The sequence below is a fragment of the Podarcis filfolensis genome, assembly GCF_964270895.1.
Source record: "Podarcis filfolensis genome assembly, chromosome: 1".
Lineage (NCBI taxonomy): Eukaryota > Metazoa > Chordata > Lepidosauria > Squamata > Lacertidae > Podarcis > Podarcis filfolensis.
Window position 1 is genome coordinate 96046082 of NC_139604.1, and position 17260 is coordinate 96063341.

Genomic DNA, 17260 nt, shown 5'->3' on the forward strand with positions numbered 1-17260 from the left:
GTGAAGTAGGTTAGGCTAAGGTAGTTGCTGGCCCAAGGTCACCTACTGAGTTTATTGGCAGCATGGATATTTGAACCCAAACCTCGCCAGCCTTAACTGGTCACTCTAACCACTGAAACTGATGTCACAGTGAATTAAGAGCATACACTTTAATACTGGTGGGTCGTTTCAAGTGTGCAGCGGGGAGTGCCCATGGATTTTCCCCAACAATAAAGGTAATGGAAAAACCAATGCCTTTATTGACCTCTGTTGCTCATCAGAGCATTCAGTCATTATGGCGTATGTGAACAAACAAACAAAATTTGCAGGTAGTCAGAAAAAAATCCAGAATGTAGTATATTGAACTAGCTAAAATGTCGCAAAATTGTGAGCAAGCTCTCACATTTCCCCAGTACTCTTATTTCTGACTGGATATTAAGCAAAAAGAAAGGTGGAAAGGCTGTTGGGTTTGTTTGTTTGTTTGTTTGTTTGTTTGTTAACATTTATAAACAAGCAGTTTTCAATGCCATGTGCCTTCATATGTTTCTTAAAATATTTTTTGTTTTATTAGACTGATGCAGTACTTTCCGATCAGGATGACAAGACTCCCGGTAGACTGCAGACTGTCTGGCCACCACCCAAAGCAAAGGATGAAGAAGAGAAAGTAGGATTAAAATATACAGAAGCAGGTAATATACCATGGCAAAATGTCTATTTAAAAAACAACAACAACACCTGAATCTGTTATCCAGTTTCTAGCACTGGCTCTTTCACAATAGTTATATTATACTCAAAAGAAAAAGTTGATTGCTTTGTGTCTGGTGCTGTAATTAGTTTTCAAAGGCTGACAGGTAGGAATTTTGTTACAGGTAGCTTTTCAACAGGTGTATGCATAGCCTGGTCCATCCAGACTGACACAGCTATACTAGTATAGAAGCTTCCTAGCCAACATGAGTGTGGTAAAATGAATACTATACTCACAATGTAATAATGCCTGTTTTCCTTACACATGTCATGGGTGGCATTCAATACTAGCTCCATTCAGATTAGACCAATTGAAGTTAATTATCATGACTAAGTTATGATAATTAATTTAATGGGTCTGGTCTGGTTAATTAATTTAATGGGTCTGGTCTGAATAGGACTTAGTTGAATACAACCCATTACCTCAGTGCGGGGGGGAGGGGGATATCCTGCATGGAGCCTTCTTTGGTGTTTCTTCAGTATTGATAACAGAAGTCAGTAATAAGAGTAGAGTTGTAAGGGACCCTGAGGGTCATCTAGTTCAACCCCCTGCAGTGCCAATATCCCAACTAAAGCACCCATGGATTAATTAGGAAAAGGAACGTTCAGTGTAACTGACTATGTCATTCAGATTTTAAAAAGCATTTTATGGCAACAGGTAGGCAAGCTACACAGCAAAAAGTACCCCAGGCTAATTTAACAATTCTGCATTCATGTGCAAGCTCCCTTTATAACATTTTGAAGTAGTCCCATCATTGCCTTGCTAGAGAGTTTGTACAAATTATCCCATGTAGACATAGCTATTCATCCCTGAAACTCTTCAACGGAACTGCCATTTTGGTCTGGTTTAGATTCTGCTTTGGTTAGGGTTTACAGTAATTGATTCTAATTTTGTTTTGCATGCTGTTACTGTATATACCGTATATACACATATCTCCATTGCCCAAAATGCCTGGCATCTAAATTGGCAAACCAGCTGGGGTATTTCAACAGAGGTAATAAAATAAAATAAAAATAAAGTAGGGAAAATAGATTAAATAAATAAATAAATAGCTTGAAATAATCCACTGTGTCCGACCATATATATCCAAAGGCATGTTAATATAAACCTTCAAACAGGAACAAAAACATATTTGCTCTCTGCTCATATAAAGTGTAATTATGGCAATCTCTGTGCCAAACCTTCATATTAGCAGCTTACTTCTTAATAGTATGCGTTTATATTATGCTAAACGCAAATTGGTGTGGGAATGATCTTTTGCAAAGGCTTTTAAATGTGGGGTGTTAGGATCATGTTAAAGCGAATCACTACTTCAGTTTTGATGCCGTATAGATTCCTCAATAGTGTTTGAGAGACAGAGGGGGAGTTAAAATGTAGAAGGAATAATATTAATTATTCTGTTCTCTGTTTATAGGCTATTTACGTTTCCTCCTAAGTGCCCTATGGCATTATCAGGCCGTTGGCAAATTAACAATCTATGGACTTTTAAACTTGGGGCGGGGTGTTGTTTTGTTTCTTATTATGTATTTTTCTGTTTTTACACTGGCCCTCAGATGAAGAATGGTATAATAATAATAATAAAAATAAAAATAATAAGGCTAGGAATGAAGCAGTACATAGGGACCTACCCGGTGCATGTTTTTCTTCTACATTTTCTCTCATCACGATATGGTTCCATCTTTTGTGATGACCACCATAGGAGAGGGGTCATGGTAAGAGGAGGGCAAGGCCCAATTTCTACCATTCCTTGACTGATGGTGGCAGAAGTAGTGAGAGACCACTGTGAGAGAAATTGTCCTTGCTAAATGGTTTGCCAGAAGCGGCTTAGTCATGCTGGCCACATGAACCGGAAGTCTGCGAACAAACGCCGGCTCCCTTGGCCAGTAAAGCAAGATGAGCACACAACCCCAGAGCCATCCATGACTGGACCTAACAGTCAGGGGTACCTTTACCTTTAAATAGTAGCCTGAATGGGTTGCCTTTACAGTGCTGCTGCCTACCTGCTGTGTTTGTTGCTTGTGGGTGGGATGGAAGTACAGACTTAAAAAAAACACCACATTTTTCATTAAGGCATTTTATTTCTTTTCTTAATATTCTTTCCCTTAACTTTCCTATTTAAAAATAATATATATACTTGTTGTTGTGAGAAAAGTGGAACACTGTAGATCTTGTGTACAATGCTGCCAGATGTTGGTGCAGTGATTTGAGTGGCATTTATCACATACCAAATGTATTGCTCAGAGCTTGGATTCTGAAGTAATGTCACTACTCATTCAGTGACTGAAAGAGATGGGAATTTAGCAGTGACTAAGAACAGGACAGAAGTACCATATTCAGATGAGTTAGGTGGAGCATGTATAAACTTTACTTTCATGCTCTTCATACAAGAGGCTTTTTGATACCTTCTCACTGCTGTATAATTACCCTTGAAGCTGATCCAGAAGATCCAATAAACATAGAATTCTTCTCATTCCCATTAGAATCAGTGATGCTATCACAATGGTTGTGCTCAAATCTGCAATGATTTCTTGTTTAGCTGTTCATTGGGTTATAGATGCCAAAAGTTGCCAAACAGGTCTTTCCTCTTGCTAAGAGAATGTGAGATGTGCTTCCTTTCACTGACTGTATTCAAAATAATGTTTAATGACAGCCTTTTGTCTTCATGTGCAATATATTTCCCTTGGCCATAAATAATGCTCACTGACTATACCTATTTTTGGGTGGGATTTGATCACATACAGTACTGCCTATGTGATTCAGGTTGTGCAATTAAAGTTGATTTGAACCCCTTGCACAACATGCCTGCTTCTCCCCGAAACTAGACTTTTTTGCAGTAGGGAAAGTGATGGGAAAATACACTGTAAAGCTTGATGCAACACTGTCTAACTTCCTTGCAAACAAACTACAACATATGTTTAATAAACATGTCATCTGGAAGTGACTGATAATACTCATTTCTATCACTTTCCTAACCTACACAAGCAGCTACAGCCAGACAATAATGTAGATATAATTATGCGGCTTCTGTGTCTGGAGCAGGGGTCAGCAAACTTTTTCAGCAGGTGGCCGGTCCACTGTCCCTCAGACCTTGTGGGGGGCCGGAGTATATTTTGAAAAAAATAATGAACGAATTCCTATGCCCCACAAATAACCCAGAGATGCATTTTAAATAAAAGGACACATTCTACTCATGTCAAAACACGCTGATTCCCGGACCGTCTGCGGGTCGGATTTAGAAGGCAATTGGGCTGCATCCGGCCCCAGGCCTTAGTTTGCCTACCCATGGTCTAGAGGCTAGCTTAAGGGAGGCCCAGCCTGTGTGTCAGGCTTTAGCCTAGCATTAGGGGTCCGTTTCAAGCATGCATGTATGAAGTTCAGAAGGACGGTAGATGATGTCACAGATGGGATGGAGGTTAGGCACTGGATCAGAGGGCTCAGATGAAAGTGTGACATCAAAGTCAGGCAGAAGGTTCCATGACAGCATAGAGGGTTGAAGGGGTCAGAAGTATGGGAAGCAGAAGTCTCAATCTGAGGCAGCAAGGTACTGGTAGTAGGCAGAGTCCTCCCATTCAAGGTGGGTTACAGTCAGTTAACATTTCTTTGAGAGTTTGTCCCCAGGAATTCATCCTGAGTTTCTTCCCAAAGGCACTTTCTAGAGTAAGAGTTTTCTATCAGGGGCCATTGACCCACAGAAACAAATAAAGAAGAAAAATAATAATTTCAGGGGGTTTTTTGTTTTGTTTTTTAGACAGTGTTCAGTAGGTTTTGTGTGCTTTTTCTCCACTGTGATGACTGAATCTGCTTTTCCTTAGTGAGCCATTGAGCTCTTGTCTGGCACATACAGAGCTTCTTTGTTCTCTTTCCCTCACCACATCTCGGGTTGTAAACAGGATTGTGCTGTTTTCCTAAGCTGCTCTAGCCCCCAGTTCCTAATGTATTTGATATTGTTTATAAATCCTTTGAATGGAAGGGCCGTGCTTCCCAGAGGTGGGCATTTTGGTGTTGTTGGCATAGAACTCGTGTTGTTTCCATTATCTTGATTTTGGTTGCCATGGCCTGGTGGCATTGACAAGCTTGGGAGGGGACAGCAAGCAGGGAGTGGTCCCTCCAAATATGCGATGGGTGCTCACTTCAGCACTCTTGCTCCTGCCTTTCCCCTGGTGGGAGGAAGCAGTGCTCCCCAAATCTGCTCTGGAGTGTCTGCAGCAGGAAAGAGCAGAATGGGAAGTCCTGATAATGCAGGAAGAAATCCATTATGCAAGCCAGATGCCATAATTACATATCATCCTAAACATCGATCAAAGGTGATAGCTAAACTAAGTTTGTGTTCTTTCATCAGAAAGTTTACTAAATGATCAAATTGAGCCCCAAAAATGTGTAGTAGGAGGCATCATAGACTTGCAAACTGACAGTGAAATCTAAGGGTGTTAAAATTTGTGTACCATTGTTTCACTTATGTTATGTTATGTGGTAGTGTGAAAATATTGAATGTTTTATTTCACTGTTATGTTTATGATACTACAGTATGATCAAGTAGTTTTGAGTCAATAATAAATGATGATGGTATTGTCATGTTCCAAGTCTACTGAAAGGCTTTCATATCTATTTTGGGGGGGAGGGTCTTTTGGGGCAGGTTTTGCTACAAAAGCAGTGGTTCTAATTTGCAAAAACGTTTTCATTTAAAAAGCTTATATTAAAAATGAGAAAAGTAGCAATTTCCCTTGACTAGATGATAATGTTGGAAATAATCTTACTGAGATACAATTCATGACACATTTGTTCTTTTATGTAGCATTTTCCTGATTAATTGTGTATATTGACAAGTCCCTGCTTCTTCATTGCCTTTTTAAGTTACTTCATCCTGCAGCAAAGTCATGCTGTTTCTATGGCACCTCAATTTCCATGGCAACAGTCTTTGACGCTATAAACACTATTTTTATGCCAGTGTGAGAAAGAGAAGCAAGGTTGTGAATGAGAAACCTCTTATTAGACCAAAAGGGCCTTAAATGAAATATTGAGAATAGAATTGTATATAACAGAAAAATATATTTCAGCTGTGTTTTGAATTGGCCCCTCATAACTCACAATGTGGTTTATGGAGGAGGCAAGACCCTCTTCAAGTGTAATGCTGGGGGACCCCTCCCCCCTTCCTATATAAACCATATATCATAAAGACACCACAGTCTCTGCTGTGCCTTATTTCCCAAAAGTAAACACAGACCCTGGGTAAGCACCTGAAACTGTGAAGATTGGGGGATGACGTGTAATAATATTAAAAACATCCCACCCACTTCTAAAAGGCCACAGTTAGTTAAAGGTGAAAGGCCTGGTTATAGAGGAAAGCTTTTGCGTAGCGCCTAAAGATATGTATAATGATGGTGCCAGATGAACCTCCCTGGACAGAGCTGTCCACCAACAGGCAGCCACTGCATAAAAAGGCCTGTCCTCGTGTTGCCATCCCTGGATCTCATGGAGGGGCCACATGAAGAAGGGCCTCAGATGATGACGGAAGGGTCTGCGTCGGTTCATATGGGGTCTGCAATTCTGAGCTGTTTAAGGCTTTATATATCAAAACTTGTACTTTGAATTGGGCCCAGAAACTACAGTGGTACCTCGGGTTACAAACACTTTGGGTTACAGATTCTGCTAACTTGGAAGTAGTACCTCGGGTTAAGAACTTTACCTCAGGATGAGAACAGAAATCGCTCAGTGGTGGCAACAGAAGGCCCCATTAGCTAAAGTGGTACCTCAGGTTAAGAACAGTTTCAGGATAAGAACGGACCTCCGGAACGAATTAAGTTCGTAACCAGAGGTACCACTGTAATGGGCAACTAGTGCAGTCAGGTCAGAATCGGTGTTATATGTCCAAAAGTAATATGAGGCTTCATCCTTGGGAATCGAGCAAACCCACCCCCAAACAGCAGCACAGAACACTTTCTAGGTCAAGCTAGGAAATATAGGTATCAATAACCAGATTGTAATATAGACAAGGAATCCAGTACACTTTACAGGCAAACTTACGACACACTGGCAGCACTTTCTAAAGTGAGGAATGAAGAGGATAAGTAGCCCCTGTGCAGTTCTCCAGTTTCAGTTACCCCCTTTCTGAAGCACTGTTTCAAATTTTAAAAGAGCCATCGGAATACTGTTTTATTACTTTGTGTGCGGTGTAGCTTTGTTAAAGTAAGGCACTAATTCAAGAGAAGTAGTCAAAGGATTCTGTTAAGGGAAAGCTTCTTGATAAAGTTCCTCAGATTTGCTATTTTTATTAGTAATCTAGGGGAGGTGGTAGGAATTTGCTTATGGTATTTCAGATGGCACCAAACTAGGAGGCATTGCAAATATTATTAGGAAACCATGCAGAATTAATTGGATGGCCTCATGAACTGAACTGATGATGATGATGATGATGGAAACACGTCAGAATTGTGATTGCTTGTTTGATTCTGGTTAGAGCAAGTGCAAGCCATAGTTTGTTGGTGTGCATGTAATGGGAAACTGTGGTTTGTACTGAACAAAACCAATCTGTGTTTGGAAGGTGTAAAAAATGTATGTGAGTCTATGATACATTCCTTATTCTCTAAAACATGCTTATGCCTAACCTGAATGTGTCTTATAGGATTATTAGGATTAGATTTTATGGAACAAAGTAGGTGTTCCATTATTACCACTCCTCTGTTTGAAATAGGTGACAGGAGTGTGAAACATGTAAATGACATGCCTATTTAACCTTGTTAAATGTTTGCCAGCTGGGTGGTAATTATTTGCTGTACTGTAATCTTGAACGTTCGGCACTGAAACAGGATAATTAAAGTAGCATGTGATCTGGCAGCTGAATATATTTTTCCCCTGTAAACAAGGAGACAGCAAGATATTGACTCAGACAGAAACCAAGGTGCTATGCCCAGCTGTGGTGTTTTCATTACATCCTTACCGAGAGCACATGAGCCACCGGTGAAGTTATTAATGCCCTCTGTAAAATGAACGCATTGTAGATGTAGCTTTACTTGTTGCAGCCGTGGGGAAGGTCAGCTAGATAGCTGCTATGGTGAATGAATGTTTACTCTGCTTTAGCCACATTTATGCAAAAGTAACTTTGCATCTTTTCCATGCAAAGCTTCTTTTACTGTAGAAATAATTAACTAATCAACCTGTTCTTTTCCAGTTTTTCCTGGAGGGTATTAGGTATAAACATCAAGGTGCCAATAAGTGTGCTTATGAGATATATATCACACACACATATACACACCATCAGTTGACCCAGACATTACACAGCATAAATTGCAATGCACGCAGCTACCAACATTTTAAAACTTTTCTTTGTACATGTTATGTGATCTGCTATGGATCTCATTGGTTTGTTGAGGCATTTGCTTGCGAGTATTTGTATTTTAAAAACTCTTACGTGCTGGTTACCTCTTCCCTCCCCATGTCTGCTCCTTATTATGCAAGATGAAGGTTATTATTATGAGGTTGCTGCCAGCTTCTGTGGCCAGGCTACTAGTGCCACACCAAGGACATTTTTGGTCATGGCACTTCAGTTATAGAATTCCCTCTTTAATGGCAATCCATATCCCTGACTCCTTTCAAAAAGCTTTTAGAATGTTCTTATTTTATAGCATCTTTGTGTCCTAAGCTACTGGGATGGTGACTGTGCTGTCTTTGGCTGATGATGTGTTTTGTTGGACTTTACTGTTTATAATGCTCATTCTTTTTAAAATTTATTTTGCCATTTCAGCTACCTTGGGTTTCTTTTTATGCAAGGATTGCTTCTTCTTCTTTATTCATTCATTCATTTAGAAGTACCAGGGTGGAGTTCTTAATTGCTGTTTTGTCATACGGTCAGGGCTTTCAAGGTGCGAACAAGTGTTTTTGAATCTGGTAGAGAGATGTGTAAAGTTCACATGCAGCTGAGTCAGGCCCTTGTCCCTGCTAACCCAGGTCTGCCTGCTGTGATGGCTTTCAAATATCTGCCCAAAGTTGTTTCATAGCCTTGCTGCCTGGGATTCTTTGTCTGGAAATAACTGGGATTGAACTAACCTGGGACACAAAACACAGGAGCAGCACGTTCTGCTTCAGTGCTTGAGGCAAAACGGGATTACTGTTCCACACTGCAAAGCCTCCCTTACCTGCATTGCGCAGTGTCACTCGCGAAGTGCTGGCAGTGGCACCGGCTTGCGGCAGAATCTCATGAGGGGCCCGGCCCTGGCAAAGCATGTGTTCTGCAACCTAGCTGTGGCCACAGTTGCATTGGTAGATCAGATGTGTCCTACAGAAAATGCTGCAGAAGTTCTACTAGTACCGTATCCATGTCAAAGCAATGCTTTCTAATGGGAATGAAAGCTTTTCCAGAGTGGGCCCCTCCTGCTGTTTTTTTTATTGTTTCCTGGGCGCCCTTTGGAAATCAAAAGACAGCTCGAGTTGTGGGAGAGAAAATGGTTTCACCTTTTCTTCCTTGTCTTGAAGACCTTGAGCAGTGCTGGATTTACGTATAAGCTAAACAAGCTATAGCTTAGGGCTCCAATCTCTTGGGGGGCCCAAAAAAATAAAAGAAAGGAAAAAACTGGATGTATATTTCCAAAATATAAGGTAAAAAACAAATAAAATAAAACCTACATACAGCAACAGTGTTTTGTGTTGTGTAGGTTCCTATGATGTAAGTAATGGGCCCCGCCTGCTAGCCTGCTCCCTAAAATATCACTGGTTTGCTCATTTCTATATATAGGGTGCATACATTCTGCAAGTGCACATGGCTTTAGATACCTATTAGGTCCATAAATTAACATATAGCATATATTCAACACAAAAAACAGCGACAATTTGTTGTTGACAAAGGACAGCTGGACATATAAAGGGCCCCATTGCGTTCAGTAGCTTAGGGCCTCATCAAACCTAAATCCGGCCCTGACCTTGAGCCATACAAAGGAAAGGTATATTGCAATCTAGAAGGCTGTAATAAATCCCACTTTAAATTCCAAAGACTCTGTCATGTGGTTGGGGGGCGGGAGCGGGGGGTGGTACAGCATTTCTATAAACTTTTGCTGCATTGCAGATGTTTGATCCAGGAATACAAAGTTTTGTGAGACAGTTAATTAAATCGCTCCACCCAAACTTTGGAGTGGCTTGTACAGTAGAAGCTGGAATAGTTTTGGCAGTTCTTTCCAGGCATGTGCAAAGAGGCTGAGTCACTCTGTGCTTGCCCAGTCACTCTCCAATATAGCATTTCCTCCCTCTTTTGTAAAGCATTTTTCTTGGAGTTGGGATTGAAATTATCCTAGCCATTTATTTTGCTAATAATACCGATTAGTTCCAAACATTCCCACAAACTGTATTTTGTAAAATATTATTATTATTATTACTACTACTTTGTAAAACTTATTTGAAACTTGTTTTTAACATATCACATTATATTCATTGTTGTGTATCTGTATTTCCCTTAGTTCTTATTTAAACACATGGAAAGCAGTCATGAGTGTAATTATTCCATGCATCTTGATTTTTACTTAGATCTGGTTTGCATAAAGTCATTTGTACAAGTTAGAAAAACCAAATGCCATTGTTTCAGAAAGGTTGGGCAGCCTAGCACCTTCAGTTCAGTTTTGAGGATGTCTAATTTGCAAAATAGAACTTGTCTGGTGCATTTTAATGGCACTGAGCTTCAGTAGACTAAATATGTGCTACTGACATCTAGTGGGTAAATTAGAAAATAACATGAGGGAAATTTAAAAAACTGCAAGGTGGGGGTGGGGGAATCAGGGGGACCAAAGGAAACATTATACAGGACCTGTGTGTTACCATTTCTTACTGGACTTTTCAGTTGTAGCAACTCTGCAATGATTCTGGACAGTGAATGGTGAGGGGAAGGGCTCCTTAATCCTTTTCCTTTTTTCTAGCCATTTTTCTACTAAAAAAATCACATTCCCTACTGAAAAATTTACAAACCGTTTGTCTCTTCATGCTACCTTCCATGTAGCTTTTAAAGCCTTTTATTTGAAGGGGTCTTCACAATATCTGGAGGCGCGTTAGTAGAGGAGTCCCCAACTTTGTTGAGCTCAGAAGGCATTTAGAAAGCTTAAAAACTGTGCTATGAGCATCACGGGTTTCAGAGAAGAAAAACTGGTGATGCTCAGAAGCTGCCCCTCTCCAAAAAATAAAAAAATAAAAACAGGCAGCAAATAAAAACCAATAAAATGCATACCAAAGGGGGGGAGAACCCTGCGCCAAACACACAACCCCTCTCCTAACCAAAGCACCACCACCACCTCAAAATAGGGAGGGTCAGGGGGGCTTGGTGGGTGATTGGCAACACATTGAGCACCCCAGCATTAAGTCTTCATTTCCCCCCAGAACCTTCTGTTATATTAAATGCAACAAAGAGTTTGCATGTTGAGAGAATGAATCACTTCTCCCTGTTCTCTCTTTCCAGACCACTCAGCCGTTTTGTAATTTCATTCTTCCCCACCAGATGTAGACGTATTTTAAGGCACTTCCAAAAGCTGACACATCTGCTTCCTGGGTTTTTTAGCTACCAGATTTCCAGAAATGTTTCATCAGCCCAAGTCGACATCCATCCATACGTGATAATATCAATACCACTTGTTGAGGAACACAAGCGAATAGCAAAGAGAACCTGTACAAATGACGCTGACACAAAACCTCACACACACATTAAGTAAAATAGAAACATCGCCACCCAACTCACCCCCATCCACCATGGCCCCCTCCACCTCTCCCCCCTTTCCCCCCCAATGTAACACTAATGTCTCAACAAATAAAACTGACCTGTAGAAAATGTAACTTGAAAAAATAGACATTGCACCTACTTTTGTAAACCAAGAAACCAATAATAAGAATAAGAATAAAAATAAAAATAAGAATACCACTTGTTGAGTATCCCTAGCAAGTGGATTCCAGAGGGCATGGTGGGAAGTGAAAATGTCTTTTAATTGTTGGAAGAGTTGATTATTTGGTCTGCTCCATGGGCTGTCCCCAGTTTCAACACAAAGCCCCCTAAAACAAAGCAAAAAACATACAAAACACCTATACCCACCAAAACTAATGAAACACAGACCAAAAAGCAGGAACAGGAACATTTCTAGTATTTGTCTTCTGTTCCACTGGAGTTTTCTAGATTTTCAGCCCTCCGTCAAGCTATGCCACACCCTGTGTCCCTTCTCCTTTGGTACATTTCATTTACCAGTTGATTTGCGGTAATAAACAAAGATAGCATATTAGTTGGCTAGCTCTGCATAGCCCTTGCTATGGCTTGAACAGGCTGCAATTTCAATTTACAATAGGGCATTCCCAGAACCTAAATTGAAGGCCGTGACTCAGGCCTTGAACGTGCAAAATTATCTGGGAGAAGTGCTGAATGTGTGTGAAGTGTCTTCCAGCTGAAAAACTCTGGTTAGTACCCCAATTTATGTGATGAAGAGGAATCAGGTCCAGGCCAGAGAGTGATTTCAAGCCTGACTTGAGCCATTGACACCTCTCATTTTACAGTGTCATTGATTTGAAGATAAAAGTGAAGAAAGAGATGAGGGAGGGAAGCATGAGGGCACAGAAAAAAAAATGTGAAGGTTGGAGAGAGACACAGAATTGGAAGGATGCTGAAAGCATTAGGGGTATGTGAAAGTGTGAGCTGGAGAAGAAAGGATGAATGCAGACACTCATTTCTCTAATTATTGCCTGACCAGCTTTATGTGTTCGCTCATATGTGTACACACACACACACACACACACACACACTTCGCCATGATCCTATCCCACATGGTATATGTGAAAGTATGAAAGCTACATAAGCAAGACTGGTCCTGTGCATCTTTCACATAGTCCCAGAATATTCTGCAAGCAAAGCCTCTTAAGCAGGATGAACCTAGAAAGATGAAAAACTGGCAGGGAAGGGACCACGTACCAAGAAGAGCAGTCCTTGAGAGCACTTGTGTCTTTGTCACCTAGCATCACTGAGAGAAAGTTGAGATGAAATAGATTGCCTTTTCACACTCACAAGCATCTTCTACCATTATCAATAATATTAGAAGCATCATCACCAAGTTGTGCCCAGATGCAGGAGAAAACAAGCTTGCTCCATCTTCCATGTGACAGCCTTTTATTATTTGAGGATTAATATCTGAATATGGCTATCATATCTCCTCTCAGACGCTTCTTTACCAGGCTAACCATACCCAGCTCCCTCAACTGTTCATCTTGACGCTTGGTTTCCAGACCCTTGATCACCTTGACTGCCTTTCTCTGCACACATTATAGCTTGTCAATGTCCTTCTTAAATTGTGATGTCAAAAATTGGACAGAGTACTCCAGTAGTGGTCTGACTAAGGCAGAATAGAGCGGGACTATTATTTCTCTTGATTGGGACACTGTACTTTTGTTGATGCCGCCTAGAATAGCATTAGCTGTTTTGCTGCTGCATCACACTGTTGGCTCATGTTAAGCTTGTGGTCCACCAAGACCCCTAGATCCTTTTCACATGTACTACTGCCAATCCAGATGTCCCCTGACTTATATCTGTGCAGCTGGTTCTTCCTGCCTAAGTGCAGAACCTTCCATTTGTCCCTATTGAAATTTATTTTGTTTATTTGGGCCCAGTTCTCCAATCTGTTAAGATCATTTTGAATCTCAATTCTATCTTTTACAGCACTGACTACCCCTCCTAGCTGGGTGTCATTTGCAAATTTGATGAGCATCCCCTCAATTCCTTTATCCAAGTCATTTATAAAGATATTGAACAACAACAGGCTCAGGACAGAACCCTGTGGCACCCCACTTGTCACTTTTTCCAGAATGATAAGGAATCATTAGAGAGCACTATAATTTCAAGGTCTCCTTTCAGAATTATTGTAGCCAATCCAGAGCTGTACATGGGTTTGTTAGGTTTATAAAATAGCATCCTTCTTTCTTTTTAACTACATTGATGTAATATCTTTGTGTGATGACCGGTCACCAAGTCCGTAGAAAACTCTGTACAGTCCAGGGATGTAGCATGGGGGGTGCATAGCCCCAGGCACATGATTTTAAGCGGGTGCCTGCTGCCGGGGGTCTCTGGGCCTGGCCTAGCTATTGTGCCCCTGGCCCCCTCACTGAAGGGCTGCCTGGCCAGTGATGTGGGGATGCACCTGCCAAGGGCCACGTCGGCCAACCAGGCTCCCCCCTGCACACCCTCCGTGCTCCTTGCCCGCTTGGCAGCAGCGGCAACAATTTGACTGTGCCAATAAAAGGATGCAACGCCACTGGTACAGTCTGCTATTAATTTGATTGTCCTGCATAACATGTTTGTCAGCTGCAAATATTTGAAAACCGCTAACAGTTTCCTAGTTTGCTGAAGATACTACATAAGAAGGAAGTATTGTGGTTACTTAATGTACAAAGATACAGTACATCCATTGTGTCTTTTAATCAAATATGTGCTATGCGTCATAATTTGGATGAAGAAGATACTTTTGCTATGTGACACAGTTTGACTGAGAGATCTGATGCAGACTTCCTTGTCTTATGCCTTGTTGTAAACCACTTTTAAAAGGATACAGAGAGTCTGAGAAGAAAGTCGGTACCACTTTTAACCTACCCAGTTCAACAAAACCATGTATTCTGCCCTGCAGTCTCAGGCAGGCAGCAGAAGTCGTTGGCTTATTGGTTGCTGATGGGTCCCTGTTCATGGTAGTTGAGCTGTATTTGGTGTGATTATTCCAAGTTGTATGATCTGTCATACAGGCAGATGCCATGTTTGCCAGGTGTCCTCTGGTGTTCCTCCTCAGGCATTGGTACCTTTCATCACAGGTTCCTTGCCTTGGTGTCCACCAGAGTGCTTCAGTTTATGTTAGGTGGCTGTGAGCCACCTGCCATATTAGTTCCTAAAAATGGCTTTGATGCAGTGTTACTTCATGCAGTTCTTGATAATTTAACTATTATCGAATGATCTCAACCGTTTATATACTGCATAACACCATAGCCTGTACAGTAAGGTGACGAAAGATATGGAAAAGATAAAACCAGTTAAAATTAACCGTAAAACTTACTTAAAATGCCTGATGAAATAATAAAAAGGATTTTACCAGGTGCTGGAAGTTCAACAGGGAGGAGGGAGCTTTTCTGATCTCAGCTAAGAGGAAGTTTCATAGAATTGAGCACACATTTCTGTGCATATGAGCTGTGTGTATGAGCCATGGAGGGATGCCAATGATGATGTCTCCAAAGACCTCAGTGATTGGGCAGGAATATAAGGAATCAGGTGGTCCTTAAGGTATACTTGACCCAAGTTGACAAGGGTCTTGTAAATCAGTGCAAGAGCCTTAAACTTGGCCCAGCAGCATATGGGCAACTATCGCAAATGGTGGGCATCTCCTACAGCGTGAGGGCCCCAGGGCCAGCATTGAATGTAGGCCTTTTTGAGGGCACTCTGGCAACTGCCAAGAATGTCAGTTGGCCCTGCTTATCATAACATCTATCCTGTGCTAATAGAAGCTTGTGGTTCATAGGAGTGTGACCTCCATAGCCCCTTGGTTGCTTTGGAGATGAGAGAAAAACCCTTCTTCTTTTCAGTCTTCCTTTTAAAACAAAGTTAGGAGCTTAGTTGATGAATGGTCAGTTACCGTATTTTTCGCTCTATAACACGCACCCGACCATAACACGCACGTAGTTTTTAGAGGAGGAAAATCCGTAGGCATGCCACCCGTAGGCATTCCCTCCATAACACGCACAGACATTTCCCCTTACTTTCTAGGAGGAAAAAAGTGAGTGTTATGGTGCAAAAAATACGGTAATTTCACCTTTCATAAGCAAGTGCTTTCATAACTGAAATAAAATGTGTGTTTTATATGAGAATTGCTAGTAACTCCAGTTAAGTGAAATAAAGATGTTTTGCTTGAGTGAGGCTACACTACATTTTTACCTGTGCTTTTACCTCTTTAGCTGACTTGGTATCTTTCACAGCAAAGCCAGGTGGGTAAAATGTGACACCCAATCCAATGTCCTTGTCCGTCATCTCTGTGCTTTATGTGTCCCATAAGGTCTATTTCCATGAATTGTATGAGGGTACATTCAAGACCTATTAGAAATATTCGTTGGGAAGTTTAAGAAGCAATATAGAAGTGCTGTATATTTTCATATATATGTAATATAAGAAAAATTCATAGCAGGAGGAGAAAATAAACTCCAGTGCCTCTTGGCCACAACCAGCACTTCATCAGAATAACTTTGTGTGCTGTACTTTGATCAATAGTGACATTTATAGCCCACTGACTTTCATCTATTAATACTATTTTTCTGCAGGTTATGCTTAGATTTCACATTGTGGAAGTGCCACAATAGGTTGATGCCATGTATTTATTCCTGCAGAGAATGATAGGGGACATGTATAGCAGGAGGGAGTGTGGAAAACTGGAAGCAACTTCTCCCAGGCGGGCATCACTGATGCAGCTATCTTGTTTAGTCAAGAAAATTCTCAAATGAAGTTTGGAAACAAATAAGGAGAGTGGGTTGAACATCCTGAAATGTTTTTCCATAAACTTCGCCCCTGCCTTAGGGCATTGGTGGGGAACCTATAGCCCTCTAGATGTCCCAAGTCCCAAGACTCCCAAGTCCCATCAGCCCCAGAGAGCAGGACCAGTGGTTAGGGATGATGGAACTAGTACAGCAACATCTGGAAGTCCACAACTTTCCTACTCCTGTCTTATGAGGTAATAGGCTATGTATTTGCATCCAGAAAAGTTCTTTGAGTTTTGCCTTCATTTCACCTTCTTCTTTGCCATCCGATGTTGGTGTAATAAAGCGTACTGTGTTACCTGTTGGTTGTTTCTATGCTGTGTTACATTAGGTATCTGTTTTATGTCTTTAAGACACCAATAAGAGAAGTGTTTTAAATATTAATTTGAAGCTGTGTTTCTCAAAATACATCCCAGTTTAAATGTGATGCTGTCAAAAAATCCGTTTTTTTTACTTCCATCTTACAGTTGTCATTGTAACTGCTATGTTCTTATGCATGCAGTTTTTTTCTGTTATGCTTTATGGTACAATCAACCTTGTCTTCCCCATTTGTTTTTCCTAAGCTTTATTCAATATGTATTAAATGCTGGCTGACTCAAATTTGATTTTGATTATCATCCTGAAGTTATTGTTGTGGCCACTTCTGTTGAACTGCAATCTTGAAAATGTATCTAGTTAGAGATAATACACCTTCCCGGCCCCCAGCCCAAATGAAATGTCATGTGACGTCCCTGCCTCCTAAATTTTTAATTCTGAATTGTGGGAGTGATGCCTGGCTTCTCTGGGCCCCTTTGATTCAAGTCTGTGCCAGAAAGTGTATGAAATACCAGCAATAGCACCTGTCCATTTGTGTTCTTAAAATATATGGAAGTAACAGATAAGCATAACAGTATATTGAAAAAACAGCTGATTTGATATAGTGCTGCAACCTTAATCTTTAACTTCACCCAGGCACCATGACATTAAATTGATGCAAGTACCTTCTAAGAACAAATTCCAATGAGAGGGTGTCAGAAACCCTTGCCGTTTTGTCCTCAG

The 17260-nt window shown here is 40.9% G+C and overlaps 1 protein-coding gene and 1 long non-coding RNA gene across 2 annotated transcripts in view; both read left to right on the forward strand.

The window, feature by feature from the left end:
• The window catches only part of LOC310767021, a 962895-nt gene that overhangs the window by 845053 nt on the left and 100582 nt on the right, over positions 1–17260 (forward strand). The window lies entirely within an intron of this gene.
• Positions 1–17260, forward strand: part of FMN1 (formin 1) — a 110613-nt gene that overhangs the window by 2983 nt on the left and 90370 nt on the right. Inside the window, exon 2 of the mRNA XM_083610835.1 lies at positions 551–668. Coding sequence (XP_083466961.1) covers positions 551–668 — 118 coding nt within the window. The remainder of the gene's footprint in view (positions 1–550; positions 669–17260) is intronic.